Raw genomic sequence first — 21,408 nt, 5'->3', positions numbered from 1 at the left:
CCAAATCACTTCCGGAGCCCAGATAGATAAGAAGATGGGTGGATTGGAAGTTGCTGTAAATCCGTTGAATTTTTGTTGAACATTATGTAATATGAATACAACATGTACTACAGATGTAAGTTACATTTGTTCATTCAAGAAGATTATCGTTGGTGTAACAAACAAATATTTTACTAGGTCATGTAACAAGACTGAATTTTGATGTGCCAAAGTGATATAAAATAAAAAATAAATAAATTTAATTAGACTAACTTGGTACAAACATGTTGATTGAATAAAAGTCAACTTAATTGAATGTTAATGTTACTATTATGTTAAACCTACAAACATATCGTGTTGAAACAACACATTCAAGATGGATTAATAGAACATGATTTGTTTCGATGGAATATAAGTGGCAAGATAAAATTACGTTCATCCAATGAATTATTTTTTTGAGTGGGGTGTGGAAATAGTGACTTTTGCTGGAAAAGGGAATGGGCATTTAGAGTTTTTGCTAGTGAATTTTCTCTGTGTTCAAATTTTTTCATGCATACTGCTATACATGGAGCCACATCAAATTGATTTAAGGTGGGTGTGAAGGACATTAAGAATGGATGGGGTTTTTGGGGTTTTTTTTGTGAAGGATGTTAAGAATGGATTTTTTTTAGGGTTTTTGCACAGATGCATTGTGGATACATCTCTGGCCTGATGAAAAACTGACATGGAACCATTGTGGTAAAACAGATGGCATAAAAAGCAGATGTAACTACCACAGTTTTCTGAAATCTTCTTTTGAAATTTCAACATGATCACTGTCACCATACTGGTTGCAAAAAAAAAAAGAAAAAAAAAGGAAACAACAGTTTGCTCAACTTGTCAATTACAAGTCATGCCAATGAGCTCAACACTGATAATCCTCCTTTCTTATACATTTTATGACAAAGTTTTATCAAATAAACTTCATGTTTTTTTCAATGTGATCACAAAAAAGTGACTGAGTCCATCCACTCAGCAGGAAAGTGTTAGGTACATCTGTGTGGCAGGTGGAGGGTTAGAGGCCAGCAAATTTGACCACAATGTGGGACATAGAGGGGTTAGAGTGACAAATGAAGAAACCTAAAAACAAATTTAGAGGAAAGCTTTAATAAGGGTCAAAACCTGCTTTGTCCATTTTAATAAAACAGGTAAGCTAAACAGATTATCCAATCCCCCTGTGCTTCCCCCCTTTCTTTTCACTTTCTTCTTATCTCTCAGCTGCCTACAGCAATAATTAGCTCTTCCTCATCCAGGCTCTGCTGGAGGTTTCTTCGTGTTAACCGGGAGTTTTTCCTTCCCACTGTCACCAAAGGATTGTTTATTGATTAGGTTCTATTTTTTAAAAGGTTTTGGGGGTTTTAAATTACAATACATTATTGTTGTGATTTGGTACAACATAAACAGAAGTGAATGGAAATTAATTACAAGCACCACCTTGATTTTTTCCATTAATATATTTATTCTCCTGAAGATTCACTTCAAACCATGTGCTCTAACCTTTTAATTCAGCTTTCATCGTTCTTTTTGTTATTATATTTATAGACTTGTTTTTCTGAATTCAATAAAAGCTACTTTTTAAAGATATATGGTGCTCACGAGAAAGCCACTAAAAAGCAACCATTTTAGAATATAATTCATGATTATACACAGGACTCGAACACAAAGAGTGAACTTAAAATGGTAGCTTTATTGTTGGGAGAATCATTCATAGAAACAAACTAAGACCCTGAACATGAAAATTAAACTAAACCACTTGGAAACCAGAAAGACAGCCAGATTTACAATACATGAGGAGGTACGGTGTGGGGAAAACACAGGGCTTAAATATACCAGGGAATAACGAGGGGATGGGAAACAGGAGGAGAGCACAGCTCGGACTAATCAAACATGACAAGACAAAGGGGCAACACTTAAAACACAGGACACAGACTATCAAAGAAAAAGAGGAAACAAGAGACATTCACAAAGACGCCGACTTGACACTGAGACAACTGACTGGGGGGACAGAGGGCACAGACAAGTGACTACACGAGGAACACGGGGAAGGCAAAGTAACAGAAACCTAAGGAACTAAGAATAACACAAGCGGAACACAATAAAGAGAATGAAAGTAACAATAATCAAAGAACATAAATTAACCAACAAACATAAAACCCTGGGTCACAGACCCAGCACCGTGACAGTTTAGCAGCATGTCTGTTACTGTAACCTACTTTAAATACAATTAAGTGCAATTATAAATTTTTTCTGTGAATTTTAGATGTTTTCTTAATGTGGCTTTTCTGCTTTCACAAAAAAAGAAACAATTATAAAAACCATTCCTCCAACACCTATTACTATATGCTAATAGTTACTACTTTGATGATTACTACTCACATAATGTTAGACAGGTCTGCAGGAAGGAGAGCAGAAAGGTGAAGATGTCCGTGCAGAGTGCAGGGAGATCCGCGAGGACTCCACCTTCTCTGCTTGTCTTTCTGTAAAAGTCACCACACACCACTGATTCAATTCAATTCACTTAAATTTTATTTAAATTAGCGTCAAATCACAACAGTCTTCTCAAAGCACTTCTAAGGCGCCCCCAACATACAAACAAAACTGACCAATCAGAAGACCCCCTGTGAGCAAACACTTTGGAAACAATTGGAAGGAAAAATTCCCTTTAATAGAAGAAACCTCCAGCACAACCAGGCTCAGGGAGGGGTGGTCATCTCCTGTGACCAGTTGGGGTGAGAGGAGGAAGACAGGGCAAAAGACATACTTACTTTACTTACTTACTTACTTACTTACTTTACATGCTGTGGAAGCGTGCCAGTGGAAATAATGATGTATGATTCAATGCAGAGAGGTCTATTAATTAAGAAGCAGAAAGTTAGACGTCATCCAGGTCTTTATGTCTTTAAAACATTCCTGCAGTTTAACTTATTGGTGTGTGTTATCTGGCTTCATGGGTTGATAAAGTTGGGTGTAATCTGCATAGCAGTGAAAATGTATGCTTTGTGTTCTGAATGATACTGCTTAAGGAAAGCATGTATAATGTAAAATGGTGTAGAACTGGAACCCTGTGGCGCTCCATAATTAGAAATTTATAGTGTAAAGAAGACTCTCCATTTGCATGAACAAATTGTAATCTAATAGATAGATATGATAAAAACCACTGCAATGGTACTGAAAATAGCTGTCTTTAATGTCACGTCTGTGAGACACAATTATGAGTATTTCTTTTCCTTCATTATTACTAGTATCTATCATTACTAGTTAACGTTAAAGGATTGGCTCAACAGTGTTTTGACTTTTTGTCAGCCTGCCTACAGTGCTGAAGAGAAACCTAGGGTTGTTCTTATTTTCTTCAGTGATAATTAATAAGATGTCCTAGCTTTATGGGGGGTTGCTGAATTAAAGAAAGGAATTAAAGATGGCTGTAAAAGAAGTTAGGATGTTGAAGTTGGTCAGGTTTATAGTCTAGCTTTTTTTTTCTTTGTTTTTAGAGAGATTTTGCACAGATGCATAGTGAATACATCTCTGGTCTGATGAAAAACTGACAGGAAACCATTGTGCTGAACACAGACAGCAAGGAAAGCCGATGTAACTACCGCAAGTTTCTGAAATCTTTTTTTGAAATTTCAAGATTATCACCTTCACCATCCTGGATGCAAAAAAAACAAAAAAATCAGACCTGATGAGAAGATCTCGAGCTTGACTTGTTGATTAGCAAATGAGCTTAACACTGATAATCCTGCTTTCTTACACGTTTTATGACAAAGTTGTATGAAATAGAAGAGCCACGTTCACAGGACAAGACTCAGCAGTCCATCTGCATCTTAAGGGCAAAGGTCACTCTTTCGAGGATGCCAATGTTCACATTTTGGACAGAGAGGACAGATGGTTTGAAAGAGGAGTGAAAGAAGCCATCTATGTCAACTGTGAGTGACCATCTTTGAACAGAGGCGGGGCTTACGACACCAACTCTCTGCCATCTATAATCCAGTTTTGAGATCCCTTCCCAGACGCCTTAACGCCCACTCACATCCTGGGCCATCTGATCTCAGGAATTCGCATGATAAGGTGGGGCCAGGTTTCACAATGAACTCACCCGAAACTCTGGTTGATTGGGACCCACACCCAGTTTCACACCTTGGCTCAGGCGATTAGAGGATCATCAGGGGGTCCTTTTGTCCCTCTGTGGGGGGTCACTCCCACTAGGTTTATATCTGGGACTCCCCACCATTTGACCTTAGAACTGAAGAAGCTTCTCGGATGAGAGGTGAAACGTCTTCAAGCAACTTAAAGAAGTCCAGACTCTTTTCTTTGCAAGCTCCTTTGACTGTATGAAATAAACTTCATTTAGTCAATGTGACCACAAAAAAAGAAAAGAAAAGAAAAATGACTGAGCCCATCAAGTCAGCAGGAAAGTGTCAGGTAAATCTGTGTTGGAGGCCGGCAACTAAGCTGGAGTCCTACCAGTAGCCACGCAGAAGGTCAGCAACAGTGTTGATGATGGCGACATTCTGGAAGCCAGCAGCAACAGCAAAGTTGATGGGACTTTATTTTTTCCAGCCTGTAAGGTATTTAGTTCATTTATAAGCTATGTTTTGCTTCCAGGCTGTGACAGATGTTTTTATGCTCTCTGTGAGCCCAGAGAACTGAACAAGAAATGCTTTGAAATTAGAATAGAATAGAATAGCTCTTTATTGTCACTGTTACAAGAACAATGGAAGTCAGTTTGGCATCTCTCCGTGTGAAATACACAATAGCCTAAGTAAGTATTTACATAATAACACAGACAGATTTACATTTACACAAGAAAGATATGTACAACTTAGTCATACACCTGCATACATATAGATACACCCATACATACATACACATACATACACATATGTATATATTAGGGGTGCAACGATATTCGTGTCGATATTGAACCGTTCGATACAGTGCTTTCGGTTCGGTACGCATATGTATCGAACAATACAACATTTGTAATTTATTTTATCAACTTTCCTTCTGACGATGCTGTCTGTGTTGAGCGCTCAGTGAATCTGCGTTCGACTACTCCGCCTAGGCTGCACTGTCGAGCGCAGATCCACTGAGCGCTCAACACAGACAGCATAGTCAGAAGGAAGAGCGCAGGGCACCTCCCCCACCCTCATTCAGATCTGGCGTTTGGAATTATTTTGGTTTTCATGTGATGTATGACCCTGAAGGTAAGCGAGTCATGGACTAAAGTAAAACAGTATGTTGGATGTGCCATGCAATGCTCAATTACATTGGTGTGAACTAGTGTGTTAGCACAGTTAGCTCGTTAACGTGTTGGCCGTCTAGCCCCATGCACGGGGCGATCGGCGGTAGCTCGTTAACGGAGATTTGCCGTGTTGTGGCGTTAAGGTCATTTCAACGAGATTAACCTGAAAGCACTAGTGGGAACACAACGAATATGACTGCACATTTACGCCGACATCATCCTAGTGCAAAGACAAAAACAACAAGCATGCTACTAACTTTAGCCGAGTCATTTAGACAGCTGTTAGCACATGATTCTCCTTATGCTGCTGAGAATATAGCCCAGAAGAAGCGGATAGTATAGCTTTTATTTTGGAAAGAGACATTTCTCTGTAATAAACTCTCTTTTCCAAAGATGAGTGATTCCTCAATCAGATACAGGGCTCGCAATATCGCTAGCCCGACGTCCTGGAGCTAGCGATTTTTTCAGTCGGGCTACCAAAATCTATCTCTGCCCTGCCTGTCGGGCTATTGTAGGAAGGAAAATATATGTCAATGCTTTTGCATTCTTTCGGAAATGTAGCTGGGCAATTATGTCATTGGCATCGGTGAGCCACTGTCAATATGTGACATATTGAAATCGCGTTTGAATTTGCGCTTGTTTTTTTGCTTTCACTTTGCAATCATGCGAACTGTGTATAGAGAGCGACAGCACTGATCTGTGAGTGATGATAATTTGTGCACCAATTCCTCTGACATCGTCTTATTAATCGTTAGCTTACTATGCAAACATGACAAGTGAAATCTCCCGCAGCTTAAACATGTGAGAGGTTGATCGCGCAGAGAATCGCTGAGCTTATGTGAGTACGTGTGTAAAAGCAGCAGGATTTATATTTGACTACGATGACCTGGATGACTGAGAACCTTCACAGACAGATATATATTTTAGTTCTGCTGAGCCAAATAAGACAGGTCAGGGTGAAGAAGTGACAGCCAAAGAAAAGCTTACCACAAAACGGAGAAGTTATGACAAATCAGACTATAAGGCAAAAAGAAAGTGCAGCTTTATGGTTTCATGGACAAAAGAATTTCTGTGGCTGCAATATGACGAGCTAAATAACCAGGGCTGCACATAAGTGGTCCGCAGGTGCGCATTCGCTGTCAAAATAAAAAACATGCACAAGGGTTAGGGTTAAATTTAAAAACTGTACTTTTGAGTTAAAATATATATTTATAATTTTAATAAATGACAAATTAAAAAGGCATGAACATTTTTTTTGTATCGAAAAAATATCGAACCGAACCGTGAATTTTGTGTATCGTTGCACCCCTAGTATATATACATGCATACGCATGCGTACGTACATACACACACATATTTCCACATACACACTTACACATATTTATACAGACCCATGCATGCCATCTGAGGAGCAGGTGCATTGTGAGGTGCAGCGTGTGATCAGTGATATCCCACATTGAGTGGGGGGTGGGGGGTGCTGTTGCTTCTATAATAAATATGGTTATTACAAATACAGTTTACAGAGGTAGGAAGGTTGGTTGCATTATAGTATAAATAGAGATATGATGAATAAATAAAATGTAATGTCCATGAGTACTATACGCTCGGCTTGACACAGGGCAGGAGGAAAGAAACAGACATAGGGATGAGACAGACAGAAGAGATAGAGAGGGCAAGAAGCATGATGGACTGGGGAGAATGCACATGACAGACAGCGGAGACATGGAATGAAACACAAGGAGGGGAACATGTGAACAGAAAAGGGAGACAAAACATAAGGACATGATTAGGACCTGGAGAACGAGGGAGTGAGAGACACTGAGGGGGAGAGAGCAATCATGGACACAGAGGAAGACCAAACACAGACATGACTGTGGAAATATACACAGAGGACATGTGTTGGTTCTTTTATGAAAGAAGACGATCCACACAGACTCTAAATATGACTTTATCTTTCCTTTATTCAAACTATCAAAGGTTTGAATTAAAAATCTCTTTGCTCCGTAGATGATCTAAAGGAACAAAGAGCACCATACCCAGACTGTAAATGCTTTTTATTATGTGTGATAAACAGGACACTGAGGTGATTGTTAAAAAATGTGATGAAAGCCACGGTTTCCTTATTTGGCTGAGATCCAGCACTTCAGCTCACATTTCCTCTTCTGCAGTTTTTGGGGCATCTCATTATGTGGAGACGCCACCTCACCCATCACTGTGGCAACCACCTCTCACCCTCTGGTCATACCTGCATAAACAGATAGTGAGAAAAAGGTCTGGAAGATGAGTGGAAGATGGGGTGGGTGCAGTTTTCTCTGAGGTGGGGTCAGGTGGGCTGTCCCGGGCTCTGTGGGGCTGAGCGGCGCTGCTGCACTGGGCCCCCTTTCCCTGGAGGGTTGCAGAGTATGGGGGTGCCTACTGGGGTCAGCAGGGGAGCTGGCCACAGGGAGGGGCCCCTCCCTTCCTTCCCTCCCGCTCCACCACAATCACCCACACATGCAGGGCCTTGGGGTAAAGATGTGTCACCAGGGTGCAGGGGAGGCATCCCCCCCCCCCCCCCCCCCTCTGTCCCCATCTGGCTGCCTGTGCCTCAATTTTATCTCACAACTTAGACATTCTCATTACTCACACTCTCATAACACATACATATAGGATCTTGGGGGTGGGCACGCTACACGGAATCCAAAAGACCATCAGGGTGTCGTCGTTGCCCACCTCTCAATTTTAAATACACGTAGACATTGAGGGCTATCAGGAGGGGCTATGCGCTTACCTGCTGCTCTCTGGCAGGTAGCTCCATGCCCTCCTGGGTTTTAAAGGCACCTTAGAACACACATGCATCAACACTACATATGAGCGGGCGGAGGGAGGTTTGGAGTCTTCACACACCCCCGTTCTCTGCGGCCTGCTGGAGCGGGGGGGCTAGGAGGAGCAGTTGAACCTTTTTTCTCTGGAGCCAGCTTCGTGCACATTCCATGTGACAAATCTTAGTGCGACTATAGTTGTGTGTGTATGGTGAATGATGTACGCTGTGTGTCTCGCTTAGACGGGTGAGGAAAATGGAAACACATCATTTGTTTGTAAATAAAGAGAAGAAAAAGAGGAAGAGAGAGAGGAAAAAAGGAATAAAAACGGAAACATCCAAATTAAGGCATTGACTGAGAGTGACAGTGACTGTATACTGAATTAGCAAACTGATATTACAAAGTTAAACAGATGTTAATACAAGAGAGTGTGAGTAAAGAGAATAGTGTAGCAGTGTGCGGTCAATACAGCCACGGAATGGTGCCGGGGTCGCAGTACATCTGTCCGTCTATGTAGGGCCGGTCCACGGCGATGACGGGAGCCTTTCTGGATAAAACTACATTAGACTGGGAACAGGACCTTGCGTCGTTCCAGGATCTCTTTGGGGAACTGGTCGTTCACGCTGAAATCCGTTCCTTTCAGCTCTCTGCCACGACTCTTCACCTGCTCCTTCTGCTTGAAGTGGCCGAATTTGGCCACAATAGGACGTGGTCTCCTGCTTCCTGTCTTCGGAGCCCCAATGCGATGCACTCTCGCTTCGACTTCTGCAACAGCCTCTACTCTGGTGTTACCTTGTCATCTATTGGCCGACTACAGGTGGCTCAAAACGCTGCGGCAAGGCTTCTGACTGGCACACGCAAATGAGAGCACATATCTCCTATACTTGCCTCGCTACACTGGTTGACAGTTTTCGAATTGATTTTAAGATTTTGACACTTGTTTTTAAATCATTGCATGGACTAGCTCCTATTTGTCTTTCTGATCTTTTAAATTGGTATACTCTGGGGAGATCTTTGAGGTCTGTGGACCAAAAGCTGCTAGTTGTCCTTGGGTCTAGATTAAAACACAGAGGAGATTGGGCTTTTGCTGCAACTGCTCCGAAACTGTGGAATAAACTGCCTTTACATATCAGGACCTCTTCAACATCAGATACTTTTAAAACTCTTTCTAAAGATCCATTTTTACTCCTTGGCTTTTAATTCTGTATGAGTCTGTCATTATTTTATTCTAATTTTTCTCTCATCTTTGATTTTACTTTCTTTTAAAAATTTTGTAGAATTTTATTTTATTGTAGGCCTACGGCACTTTGTTCAACACCTGTTTTTTTAAAAAGTGCTATATAAATAAAACGGATTTGATTCGAAACTGATTTGATAAAACCCTTTTGAGTTAAAAAACATTTGTGCTTTGTGTCATTAAATGTGATTAATCAAGATTAATTAATTAATTACAAAGCCTCTCATTAATTAGATTGTTTTTAATTGAGTCCCATCTGGGTGTCTTTTGTCAGCTAGCAGCTGGTTTATTTGTGCTGCCAGACGCTCGTGGAGTGCAGTCAGCTTCTTAAGCCAGTAGGCGTGAACCATGTCAGAGCCTGGTGCTGTCCAACTCTCCATACTGGAAACCCTCTCTTGGATGTCTGCCACTGTGATGGTTACTGGACCCTGTTCAGGGTGGTCGCTGTGGTCTGCCCCCAGATCCACTAACCACTGAGCATTACCGTTATGGGTTGCGTCCTTCTCCCATATGCTTTTCCAGTATTCCTCAGTCTCCAGCCTTGGAGGTGCTGTTCTCATATTCCCCTGCTACTGAGTATACACCTTGGCTGTTTCTGTGGAGAACAGCTGGTTTATTCTCCTGCCTTCGATCTCTCTGGTGTACCTCTTCAAGCTGCGAGTCGTTGCTTAGCAGTTTTCAAGGCCTCAGGTATGGACAGCTTGCTGTACTTCAGAGGCACCTTCTTCATCGTACCTTTCTGCAACTCCGATAGTTGGCTAACCTCCCTCCGTGCTACCTTGTTCTTAGCCTCTAGCCTCCGTCTCTATGGAGGGTACTGCCCCTTGTGGCTGTTCAACTTGTAGACAAGCATCTCACTGATCACTGCTGCCATATTGTAGATCGGCTTGTTAGTCTCGGTAATGGTGGCTGTAGCCTGTATCTAGCAGACCTTCTGAGGGGCTTCACGTAGTCTTGGTACGGGGGGTCCAGGTTTCAAGCTTGGCCATGATCTAGTGATGGGTAGATGAGGCCTCGTGAAGCGTTTCAGCACATTCCCCAAACTGTATCGATACTGAGTCGACACAGTGTTGCTGTTTTGCTCCATACTGTCACCTGCTGGACTTTAAGTATCATTGCAGGCAACTTACTTGAGACTCACAACAGGCACTGATTCAATGACCTAGTCATACTTGTATACACTGTGAGGTATTGCACTTTCCATGGAATCATTTTATATTTTTTACATTGCAAATATTGTAGACATCTTTAAAATATATTGTGAATGACATTAAGTGAAAATTAAAATGAAGGTATTGTGAATGTAACATTACCCATTTAAATGTATTTGACTCAGAGTTTATTATAAATTTCTATTCAGAAAAACAAGTTTATCCAATGCTTTTGCATTCAGTCCATTGCGTTTTTGACACCATTTCCTCAGCTTTGGAAAACACACGCTTATAGGGCTCAGATGGAGCTGGGGTACACAAAAACTGTAAACCCGGGTGGAAAAGGTTCGGATAAGATGTCTTCCTATTTCCCCAGTACGTTAAAGGATCCTCTGATCTTGGAATGTTTCTCTCCAACACTCTCCACAATACTAAGGGATTGTCTTTTATAAAAAAAATAAATAAAAAAATTCAGGACTGCCTGGTCAAAAACAGTCTTCCTAGATGCTTGATTTCAAAATAATAAAACATAATGAAAAAAAAAAATGATAATAATGCTGCTCAATGTCTATATAGGCCTACCTGTGTTATTCTCGGTGTGTTTGTCTCCTCATTTTCATGTTTGGCTCTGTAATGCCTAAACATTGAGGAGGTGCTTTTGTTTGTGTAAGAAAGCTCCGCAGAACAGATGCGACATTTAACCTGCATAAAATGAAATAAATACTTTACACTGCAGGTCAAATGATCCCACACAGCAGAAACTTTTCTTTTTCTTTTGGGCTCCATATTTTTATGGAGAGATGTGTATTATCTGTCATGAATCGCTGTGCGGCAGGCAGGAGTAGGACCCAAAATGCAGGACTCACAGGCACGAGGGAATGAACTCAAAACTCAGCTTTATTCGCTGGCAGAACAGACATATAAACTAAACCAAACTGGGAAACCATAAACTAAGAACTCACAGAGAGACACACAGGGAGATCCACACAGCAAGAGGGACGACGTCACACTGAACAGAGGGAGACGCAGACAGAAATACACAGAGGGTTAACGAGGGAAGTGGGAACACACGGGGAACACAGGTGACACTGATAATCATGACGAGACAGGGCGGGGTGAACTGAACACTGACGGGAGAGGTGAAACAGGAAGTACAGGAGGAGAGAGAGCACGAGTAGAACACCAACGTAACAGGCAGGGGAGACATGGAATAAACACGAAAGGGGACGAGGGCTCATAAATACATAGAGGGCACACAGGGGGAAGAGAGAGCACGGGGAGAACTTAGACATGATGGGCAGGGGAAGCGTGGAATAAAACATAAACATACAAGGAAACTAAGAACACTGGGCCAACATGGCCCAGGACCATGACAGTACCCCCCCCTCAAGGGCTGGCTCCAGACAGCCCAAACACAGAAAAACAAAACCAAACAGAAAACAACCCAGGGCGGGCGGCGGGGGCCCAGGACGGAGGGCTCGGAACAGAAAACAAAAGAAGAGCACAGCAAACACCGGAGCCCAAGAAAATAACCCAAACACAGAGCAGTTCAGGGGGCCGACCGCGCGCAAGGCAACGGCGGAGACGTGGAAACAGTTCAGGAGGCCGGCCGCGCGCAAGGCAACGGCGGCGACGTGGAAACCGTTCAGGAGGCCGGCCGCGCGCAAGGCAACGGCGGCGGTGAAGGAGACGACGGAGCAGTTCAGGAGGCCGACCGCGCGGGAGGCAGCGGCGACGATGACAGCGCTGGTCCGGGGGCCGGCCGTGCGGAAGGCGACGGCGGCGGCTCCCCAGTGTCAGGCGTACTGGCCGAGGCCCGGTGGGCACAGGCCCAGTCAAGGCGGGACCAGGCGAAGCACAGGCTGAGGCTGCAGCAGACGAAGGCTCTGAGGAGGCTGCAGCAGACGAAGGCTCTGAGGAGGCTGCAGCAGACGAAGGCTCTGAGGCCGGGCCAGGCGAGGTTGCAGAGGCAGACGAGGCTGACGAGGCGGTCGCAGATGGCGGCTGGACAGGCTCCTCGGGCCCTCCAGCTGATGCGGCGTGAGGCTGAACGGGCCCCTCGGACCCTCCAGCGGAGACAGGAGGCTGAACGGGCCCCTCGGACCCTCCAGCGGAGACAGGAGGCTGAACGGGCCCCTCGGACCCTCCAGCGGAGACAGGAGGCTGAACGGGCCCCTCGGACCCTCCAGCGGAGACGAGGAGGTGCTGGCCGGGCTCACTGGAACCCCCAGCGGACGAGGTAGATGGCGGCGTGGGAGCCACGGAGTCCTGGATGAGCTCATCCGAGCTTCCAGCAGGAGCTGATGTAGAGCCAGAGAGGATAGGGACCCCGGGCTCAATGTTAAGCTGGCTAAAAAACCGCACTGCTACGGGGAACTGGGCCAAAGGTTCAGGTGCGACCTGAGCTGCTGGACACACGGGGACCTGAGCTGCTGGACACACGGGGACCTGAGCTGCTGGACACACGGGGACCTGAGCTGCTAACGGTGGAGAAGTAAATGACTGCACAGGGGACTGAACTGATGTCTGTAGCAACGGTGGTGGTGAGAGTGGAGTAGGTGGTGGAGTTAATGACTTCACAGGGGAATGAACTAGAGGTAGTGACGGTTGTGGTGCTGGTGGTTGAGTGGGTGACTGTGCTAAAGGAGGCTGCACTGGGGACAGCAGGGCTGCAGGAGACTGCACTGGGGACACTGGAGACTGCACTGGGGACACTGGAGACTGCACTGGGGACACTGGAGACTGCAGTGATGGTTGTAGTGGAGGTGTAACGGGTGAAGGAGTGGCTGAAGTGGCTGTGGGTCGGACGGCTAGTGGCTCAGCTACAGGGTATGGTAACGGCAGGGCTATGGGTTGAATGACTGACTGAGTAGCAGCCTGAGTGGCTGGGTGTAGTGACGGTTGTGGTGGAAGAGAAACAGGTGGTAGTGTGGATGATGGAGCTAAGGGCGACTGAGTGGCAGACCGAACTGATGACTGAAGCGATGGTAGAGGTGAAAATGGAGCGTGTGGTGGAGTTAATGGCTGAGCTAGCGGGGACACAGGAGACTGAGCTGCGGGTGGCGGCGAGGGAGCTAACTGAGCTGCGGGTGGCGGCGAGGGAGCTAACTGAGCTGCGGGTGGCGGCGAGGGAGCTAACTGAGCTGCGGGTGGCGGCGAGGGAGCTAACTGAGCTGGAAGTAGCAGCGAGGGAGCCGACGGAGCTTCTGGCAGCACAGAAGGTGAATTAGAAGGCCGAATGTCCGGCTGTGGGGTGGCGCGTCGGCGGCGTGAATGCCGTTTCTTTTTTGATGATGGCTCTGACGGGCCGAGCGGCTCCGCATCCGGCCCTTCAGGCAGGTGGGTAGTAGCAGCTGGGGGATGAAGGTGGAGCTCGTTGCGGATTAAGTCCTGTTCGAGTGGGTGGAGCGCACTGAGTAGCCAGGGAAGACCAGAGATTAAACGCTGTAGTTTGGTTTCCACGGCGCGGCGAAATTCCTTTCCCTCATGTTCGAGCCACAGATGCAGGAGTTTTTCCACGGAGTAGATAATGTCCAGACGCAGTTCTTCTGGTGGGTTGAGTGCTGCTGGGTCCATATCTGGTGACGTCGTACTGTCATGAATCGCTGTGCGGCAGGCAGGAGTAGGACCCAAAATGCAGGACTCACAGGCACGAGGGAATGAACTCAAAACTCAGCTTTATTCGCTGGCAGAACAGACATATAAACTAAACCAAACTGGGAAACCATAAACTAAGAACTCACAGAGAGACACACAGGGAGATCCACACAGCAAGAGGGACGACGTCACACTGAACAGAGGGAGACGCAGACAGAAATACACAGAGGGTTAACGAGGGAAGTGGGAACACACGGGGAACACAGGTGACACTGATAATCATGACGAGACAGGGCGGGGTGAACTGAACACTGACGGGAGAGGTGAAACAGGAAGTACAGGAGGAGAGAGAGCACGAGTAGAACACCAACGTAACAGGCAGGGGAGACATGGAATAAACACGAAAGGGGACGAGGGCTCATAAATACATAGAGGGCACACAGGGGGAAGAGAGAGCACGGGGAGAACTTAGACATGATGGGCAGGGGAAGCGTGGAATAAAACATAAACATACAAGGAAACTAAGAACACTGGGCCAACATGGCCCAGGACCATGACATTATCTGTTTCTTTGCGAGAGTAATTTTGTTTTTGTTTTTTGGTGGCGACTCATTCCGTTGACAGATGCAGATGTGGTACCTTTTAAACACAGTTTGGAGCGTTGGCAATGAGCGATACAGCAGCTGTATCGATCACGTGGCTTTTTCTTAAAGCGACACACGCACCAATACAGGTTTCGCTCTGTGAGCTTGATACATGCGCCGGTGCCTCAGTGTTGCTGGACCCATCACTACCATGATCCTATCTTTCAGGTCAGTTCCTCTCGCACTCAACAATCCTTCTCCTATCGCACTTGGGGCTAAAATTACCAGTTTATGATGTATCTGCTTCACATTAACACATCAAGTAAAAAACAAAAAAAAACAGTTTATTTGTTTATTTGCACATAACGATTAGATTGTAACTTGTTTTCTTCTAGCTCTGTTTTGCCCTCCACCACTCCTGAGAGAAATACCTGGTTTTTCAAATGCTATATGAACCGTACCAACTTTTCCCTCACTGTATCTGTGAGTCTGTCTGTGAGAATTTCTGTGGCTGTGTGGTTTAGCACAGAAGTTTCCTTTCTCTCCGACAGCTTAGACTCTCAGTCGTACTCTATCCACTGACAGTGAAGGATCTCTGTCTGCTTTTTGTGTCTTCAGACATTTGAGTTTGTTGATCTTAACCTAATTGGTGAGTTCTTTTCTTTATTTTCTGTTTCTTGCTTAAAAAATAGCTTTAGTATTCAAAGTGGTGATAGAGCTGCTTTTCATTTTACTGGATTGTTTGATGCCAGGTCAGAATTGGCAGGAAACCTGCTAGGCTGTTTTTTTTACTTTTGAAGTTTGACTTCAAGTTGACATTGTAAAAGGGTTTATTTTAAGTCAAACAATAACAGTTACACATCCAGGTGCCCAAACTGAAACGAAACCAAAATGAAACCAAAGAGAAAGGAAAGGTCTAATATATCCACCACCATCACTTTCTTAGTGGCTTACCTGAGTCAAAGTCAGGGCTGAAGCCTTTCACTTCCAAGTTTGTCCACACTGGCTTGTAAAGCTGATGTATTAAAAAAATGTTCTTGAGTGATCACATCATGTTTCTGTGCCTTTCAAATGGCTTCTCACAGTTAAGTTGAGTTCTGCTCAGATATTTCCCCTGAGTTCAGAATCACCTTTATTTGGACAGGTTTATGCACACAAACAAGGACTCTGACTCCAGTTCACTTTGCTCTCTTCATGCCGTATAAGAAATGTTTATTCAATAGGCAGTTGTTGCGTGTTATTTTTATTTAAGGTAAAAGAGAGTTTCAGTCGCAGTCCAGGTTTTCACTCATTTATTGCCTGAAGCAGTTCAAAAATAATTCATGTACATGGATCTCCTTCCAGTTAGAAAACCACAGTCTGCTGTGAGCAATTTCAGGACAGTTAGTCCTTTCTCATGTCACACTCTAATCACTCTTTCACACAGTTTGCATGGTTTCACTAAGAACACTCACAATCATGCTCTCATACAGTTTACAATAACACTATAAGTTGCAATAGCACTGATGTCAATGAGAAAATCACTTTTTTTCCCTTTAACCCAGACATCTCGTAAGGTTAACCTCCCTTTTATGAGCCACGGCAAATATTTCACATTAGAAAAATCATCAGGGAATGATCCGTGGACTCGACTACAGACAAAGGGCAAAGGACTCGTGATCACCGGTTTCAACTGTGACACGCAGAAGGTCGGGTGAATCCTAAGGGAAGCAGGCAACTTCAGCCTGACCGCTGAGGGGCTGATCTTCACTTACAAGGTTTTAAATAATCAGGCCCCATCTTATCTTAATGACCTTGTAGTACCATATCACCCCATTAGAGCACTTCACTCTCACACTGCAGGCCTACTTGTTGTTCCTAGAGTATTTAACAGTACAATGGGAGGCAGAGCCTTCAGTTTTCAGGCCCCTCTTCTGTGGAACCAGCTTCCACTTTGGATTTGGTTTAGTGTATTTAATACACTAACAGTAACAAATTTATAGCAAACATGTTCTGCAGTGTTGTATTCTGGGTGCTACTGAGAGCAGACTTTATATTTCCTCCTTCTAATATTAAACAACAGGGGAACAGAAGAAGACCAAACCGGCAGGGTCACCAAAGATGGCGGCCAAGCCAGCGGGAGCACAGAAGAAGAAAAAAGATGAGCCAGACAGACAACAGAAGAAGAATGTGGGAACAAAAAGGAAGCGAGGGCAGGCACCCACACGCCAACCAAGAGAAGACGTCAGGATGTTCAATATTCATGATCTTACTATTAATTTTAAAAAGAGTTACTGTAGTTAGATGTAGTACTTGTATTAAAACGTCAAAGCTTCTATTTGTTTGGCTTATTAGAGATTTAACTGAAAACCACATCAGGTGGTTCACTGTGATACTAAAATACCCCCAGTTAGTCTTTTGTATTCATTGTACTAGATAAATCAGGATTAATGCACTGTAGAAGTGAAAAGGAGTTTAGAGATATTAGTAATGCATGGAATTAATTTTCCATGGTAAACTACTTAGATAGGTAGTTATTTGAAGTCATAATAAATATTGTTCGTGCACAGAAACAATATTTGAAACATTTTCTTTATTCTGCATTGAGAGCAAACATTGACAGAGGCATAGCTTGCACACTAACAGTGTGCTGATGCAAAGGTTTGTGTAAGAAAACAATATTTGAAACATTTTCTTTATTCTGCATTGAGAGCAAACACTGACAGAGGCATAGCTTGCACACTTACAGTGTGCTGATGCAAAGCTTTGTGTAAGATTTAACTTTTTCCCCCCTGGAGAATCCTCCTGATCCAGTGAAGGTGTTTTGAGATATCTGTATAGACATTGGGGACGTCCGGATAGTTACAATTTCCCAGCTCGGTTCCAGGAAGCCGTTTGTTGAAAGAAACAATACCGACAGCCATTCCCTTGCAGACCAGAGGGCCACCAGAATCACCCTGTAAGGAGGAAGTATGTATTTTGTTCATATGATACTTAATGCAGGCTGCTCATATATTCCTCAACAACAGAGCAGTTAGCAAGATTTTAAAAGGGAAGGACAGAAAAGGTACCTGACAGAATCCTTTTGTTGTGTTGTATCCACCTGCACAGATAATATTGGGAGGAAGACCACCCCATCTTTCCCTGCAGACTTGTGGGCTGATGACCGACACACGCACCACTCTCAGGTCATCAACAACATTACCACGAGTGTTTATCTTACCCCATCCAGCCACTCGACACTTCTCAATTTCATTTAATGTCATTTCACGGAAGGGAAGTCGAATGAATTTAATTGTTTTGCTTGGTCGGACAGGTGTAGACAGCTAGAGGCACAGAATTAAAGAGTAAAGATTAAGAATACGTGAAAACCATGTAACTGCAATACAGAACATCTATCATTTATCTTTTTTTTTTAAGTAAGCACTTTTTACCTCAACTAGAAATGTGTTTTTCAATCAGCATATTGTAAATGCAAACACTCAAAGATATAAAACTTCCAGTGTGATGTGAGAAAACAAAAATAATAAACCTTACTTTTAAAAGCATGATGTCGTATCCACGGCCAACATTCCGATAACATGGGTGTTTGTATTTCTCTGCAATCCGTATCACGAGCTTATCAGCACTCCTCAGATGGTGGTTACCAAGGACTACGTATGTAGGATACCTGAATAAAATATAATTCTAAGATCATCAGCAGATTTTCTGAAGTTACATAAACAACATGATGAATAAAATATGGATACATTTCTTTATAGTTAAATTCAGTTTTACTTCAAGATCTTAGCACAAGTTTTACAAAAATTCTCATGGTTTCAGTTTGTAAAGGAAGAACTGTAACTTAAATTATGACCATTGCATTATACAGTAGTAAATATATATACATGTATTTATATATATATTTATATAGGACATTGGGACATTTTGGGAAAAAAAATGGTCTAATTAGAAATTTCCCTCGAGCAAAGATTACTTACAGGTCACAGTGTGCAGCAGTCATTACAAAGTTCTCAGACACGAGAAATCCTCCACAAATATGGTAGCCTCTGTAATCCTGCACTGATGCCATATACAGCATTTTGTTGTCTGGGGCTATTTTCCCATTTATAATTTCACTTCCCAGGGCTAATAGCATTAGGAGAAAAGAAAATGAAAATAAAAACATAAATATTCCACATGCAGGCTGGAGAAGAGTATTCATGGTGCAACTTACCATTTTGCCCGAGGAATGTCAGCGCATGAATCACCGCAAATTGTTGCAGAGCAAACATCTCGCTGGTAAAATGCTCGATCTGTTAACTTGAGACCGACGGGTCAGTCCTTTTAAGCAGTTTGTACTGACTAATATCTGACTTTTAACGACTTCCTGTGAGTAATGTGGTTTTGAAAATTTTCTCAGCAAATACTTCACTACTCCTATCTATCACCATCTGTTATATGCGCACCCATTTCTCATTAACAGTATTGAATTTCAAACAAAGTACTGCTAAATGTTCTGCTTACTCTCTTTCTTTTTCTATGGGTGTACAAGATGCTTTAGCTTGGAACTAGAAAAACCAAAATCAAACTGAAGGGCTCAAATAGATACTTGAAGATTTTCACATTTGTTTTTTGTTTTAACCAGAGTCATGTTGTCATGCTGCAATCTTGGAGAAAGAGTAAATTAGATGCTTTCCAGATGGTAGTGCAAGATGAATAAAAACTCCACTGGCTGAAATGTACCACCATTTCTTGTAATGTAATAATGTAATGTGTTAGTCCCCATAGGGAAATAGTTCCTCTGCATTTAACCCATTCACCCAGTGAAGCAGTGGGCAGCCACCAATGCAGCGCCCGGGGAGCAGTGTGTAGGGACGGTCCCTTGCTCAGGGGTACCTCAGGGTAGCCGTTCAGTGGAGTTGAACCCCCGACCTTCCGATCATGGGGCCACCACTCTACCTACTGAGCTATCCCTGTCTACATCCATTCTTATGGATGGATGTAGACACTCATTATTTTACCTCCTTCCTGACTTCCTCTGTCTATATTGGATTCATGATTCAGACCTGTTGCCACTGATATCTGTGACATTTGATCCTTTCATGGACTGACTAATCTTCTCTCAGCTTATTGAAATGACTATAAATAGAAATAAGTAAATTTGGATCTTAGGTTATTACAAATATGCAGAAAAAGGCTTGGGTTCCAGATTGTGTTCAGTTACAAATGCTGAAATGACCATCTCTTTCTTATTTGTGTGCGTATTTTCTTTCTAAAACCAGGTTTGTGTTTGTTTAGAGGTCCACCCATTTGGTGGTTGTGGGCAGTGTTTTCCGGTTTTTATGTTTCATGTTAGAAAAAAAATCAACCCAATTTCAGCATGGTTAAGCATGGTGCAGTTTAATATTTAAAATTGGTGTTCGTTATGGCCAAACTGTTGTTTGCCAGTGGTGCAACGGATCAAAAGTCTCACGGTTCGGATCGGATCACGTTTTTTCATCACGGATCAAATCAATTTTTGGATCAGCAGAAAAAAAAAGAAGACAAAAATTTAACTTGCCATTTACTTATTTAAGTATTTTTTGCCTATTAAAATCATTCAACTCAAGACTCATTCCACGCAATTATATAAAAACAAATTAAGCAATATAGAGCAGTGCAGGGCTTTCTATCTACCACTCCGCTGTGATATAATGAGCGGTCACGGTCACGTAGCTTTCCGTTGTCCTGGAGGCCCACCCATTTGTAGTTAGGGCAACAGAAGATGCCTCAGCCATAACTTTAAACTTTTCCTGTTCATACATGCTTGGAGCAATCTTGTCACTAAGGTGGACGCGCAACGGGATGTCATAGCGTGGCTCAAGCACCTTCATCATAGTTTAAACTAGTGCTGTCAGCGTAAATCTCGTTAAAATGACGTTAATGCCATAACCAGAATCAGAATCAGAATCGTGTTTATTGGCCAAGTATATGTGCAGAGTCACATACAGGGAATTTGGTTCCGGTAGATGGTGGCTCTCAAGCACAGTAATGTAAATCTCACACACACACACACACACACGTGTCTATATATACACATTACACATACATACACAAAGCTGTGTAAACCAACTATAAATAACGAATCTAAACTTATATACATAAAATACAGAAATGAATGAGGTGGAATGAATACTACAAAATGTACATAAGGTGCAGCTGCAGTCTGGCAGTGGGAGCAGTGTGACAGGTCAACTGTTAAGAAGGGAGATGGCGAGGGGAAAGAAACTGTTCCTGTGTCGGGTGGTCCTGGTCTGCAGGCTTCTGTACCGTCTGCCAGAGGGCAGCAGATCAAAAAGTCTGTGTCCAGGGTGTGAGGGGTCTGTGATGATTTTCCCTGCCCGTTTCCTGGTTCTTGAGAGGTACAGATCCTGGATGGAGGGCAGGGGGGCGCCGATGATCCTTTCTGCTGCCCGTACAGTCCGCTGCAGTCTGCTCCTGTCCTGTTTTGTGGCTGCTCCATACCAGACTGTGATGGAGGAGCACAGGACAGACTCAATGACCGCAGTGTAGAACTGGATCAGCAGCTCCTGTGGAAGACTGTACTTCCCCAGTTGTCTCAGGAAGTACATCCTCTGCTGGGTCTTTTTGAGGATGGAGTTGATGTTGGTCTCCCACTTCAGGTCCTGGGAGATGGTTGTACCCAGGAACTTGAAGGTCTTCACAGTTGACACAGGGCTGTCTGATATGGTGAGGGGGAGCAGAGTTGAGGGATGTCTCCTGAAGTCCACTGTCATCTCTACAGTCTTAAGAGTGTTCAGCTCCAGATTGTGCTGAC

The 21,408-nt window shown here is 43.5% G+C and overlaps 1 protein-coding gene, 1 long non-coding RNA gene and 1 pseudogene across 3 annotated transcripts; 1 reads left to right on the top strand and 2 right to left on the bottom strand.

Moving 5' to 3' along the window:
- The first annotated feature begins 5,112 nt into the window (after positions 1 to 5,112).
- On the top strand, positions 5,113 to 17,785 carry LOC146710332 (uncharacterized). Its single transcript, XR_014920591.1, has 3 exons — positions 5,113 to 5,222; positions 16,693 to 17,579; positions 17,721 to 17,785. It is a non-coding gene; the product is annotated as an uncharacterized LOC146710332 (long non-coding RNA).
- On the bottom strand, positions 12,152 to 14,539 carry LOC146710333 (uncharacterized). The gene is made up of 2 exons (XM_085457914.1): positions 12,383 to 14,539; positions 12,152 to 12,311 (listed from the first exon to the last, which is right to left on the bottom strand). Exons 1-2 carry the CDS (start codon positions 14,023 to 14,025, stop codon positions 12,152 to 12,154), a joined length of 1,803 nt encoding a protein of 600 aa, XP_085314040.1. The 5' UTR covers positions 14,026 to 14,539.
- Positions 17,289 to 19,068, bottom strand: LOC146710331 (granzyme B-like; annotated as a pseudogene). The gene is made up of 5 exons (XR_014920590.1): positions 18,826 to 19,068; positions 18,590 to 18,737; positions 18,147 to 18,279; positions 17,681 to 17,935; positions 17,289 to 17,566 (listed from the first exon to the last, which is right to left on the bottom strand). The product of XR_014920590.1 is annotated as a granzyme B-like (transcript).
- Between the last annotated feature and the right edge of the window lie 2,340 nt (positions 19,069 to 21,408).

The sequence above is a fragment of the Copadichromis virginalis genome, linkage group LG5, assembly GCF_057382275.1.
Source record: "Copadichromis virginalis isolate Kocher_CV1m ecotype Utaka linkage group LG5, C_Virginalis_male_GT1.1, whole genome shotgun sequence".
Lineage (NCBI taxonomy): Eukaryota > Metazoa > Chordata > Actinopteri > Cichliformes > Cichlidae > Copadichromis > Copadichromis virginalis.
This window is presented reverse-complemented; position numbering and strand designations above follow the sequence as displayed.

What these genes read in the sequence shown, in the direction of transcription:
- LOC146710333 (XM_085457914.1), bottom strand. Translation starts at nt 14,025, where the DNA reads ATGGACCCAGCAGCACTCAACCCACCAGAAGAACTGCGTCTGGACATT. An exon ending in GGCCCGGCCTCAGAGCCTTC is followed by an intron (nt 12,312 to 12,382) that starts GTCTGCTGCAGC and finishes CTGCAGCCTCAG; the next exon opens with CCTGTGCTTCGCCTGGTCCC.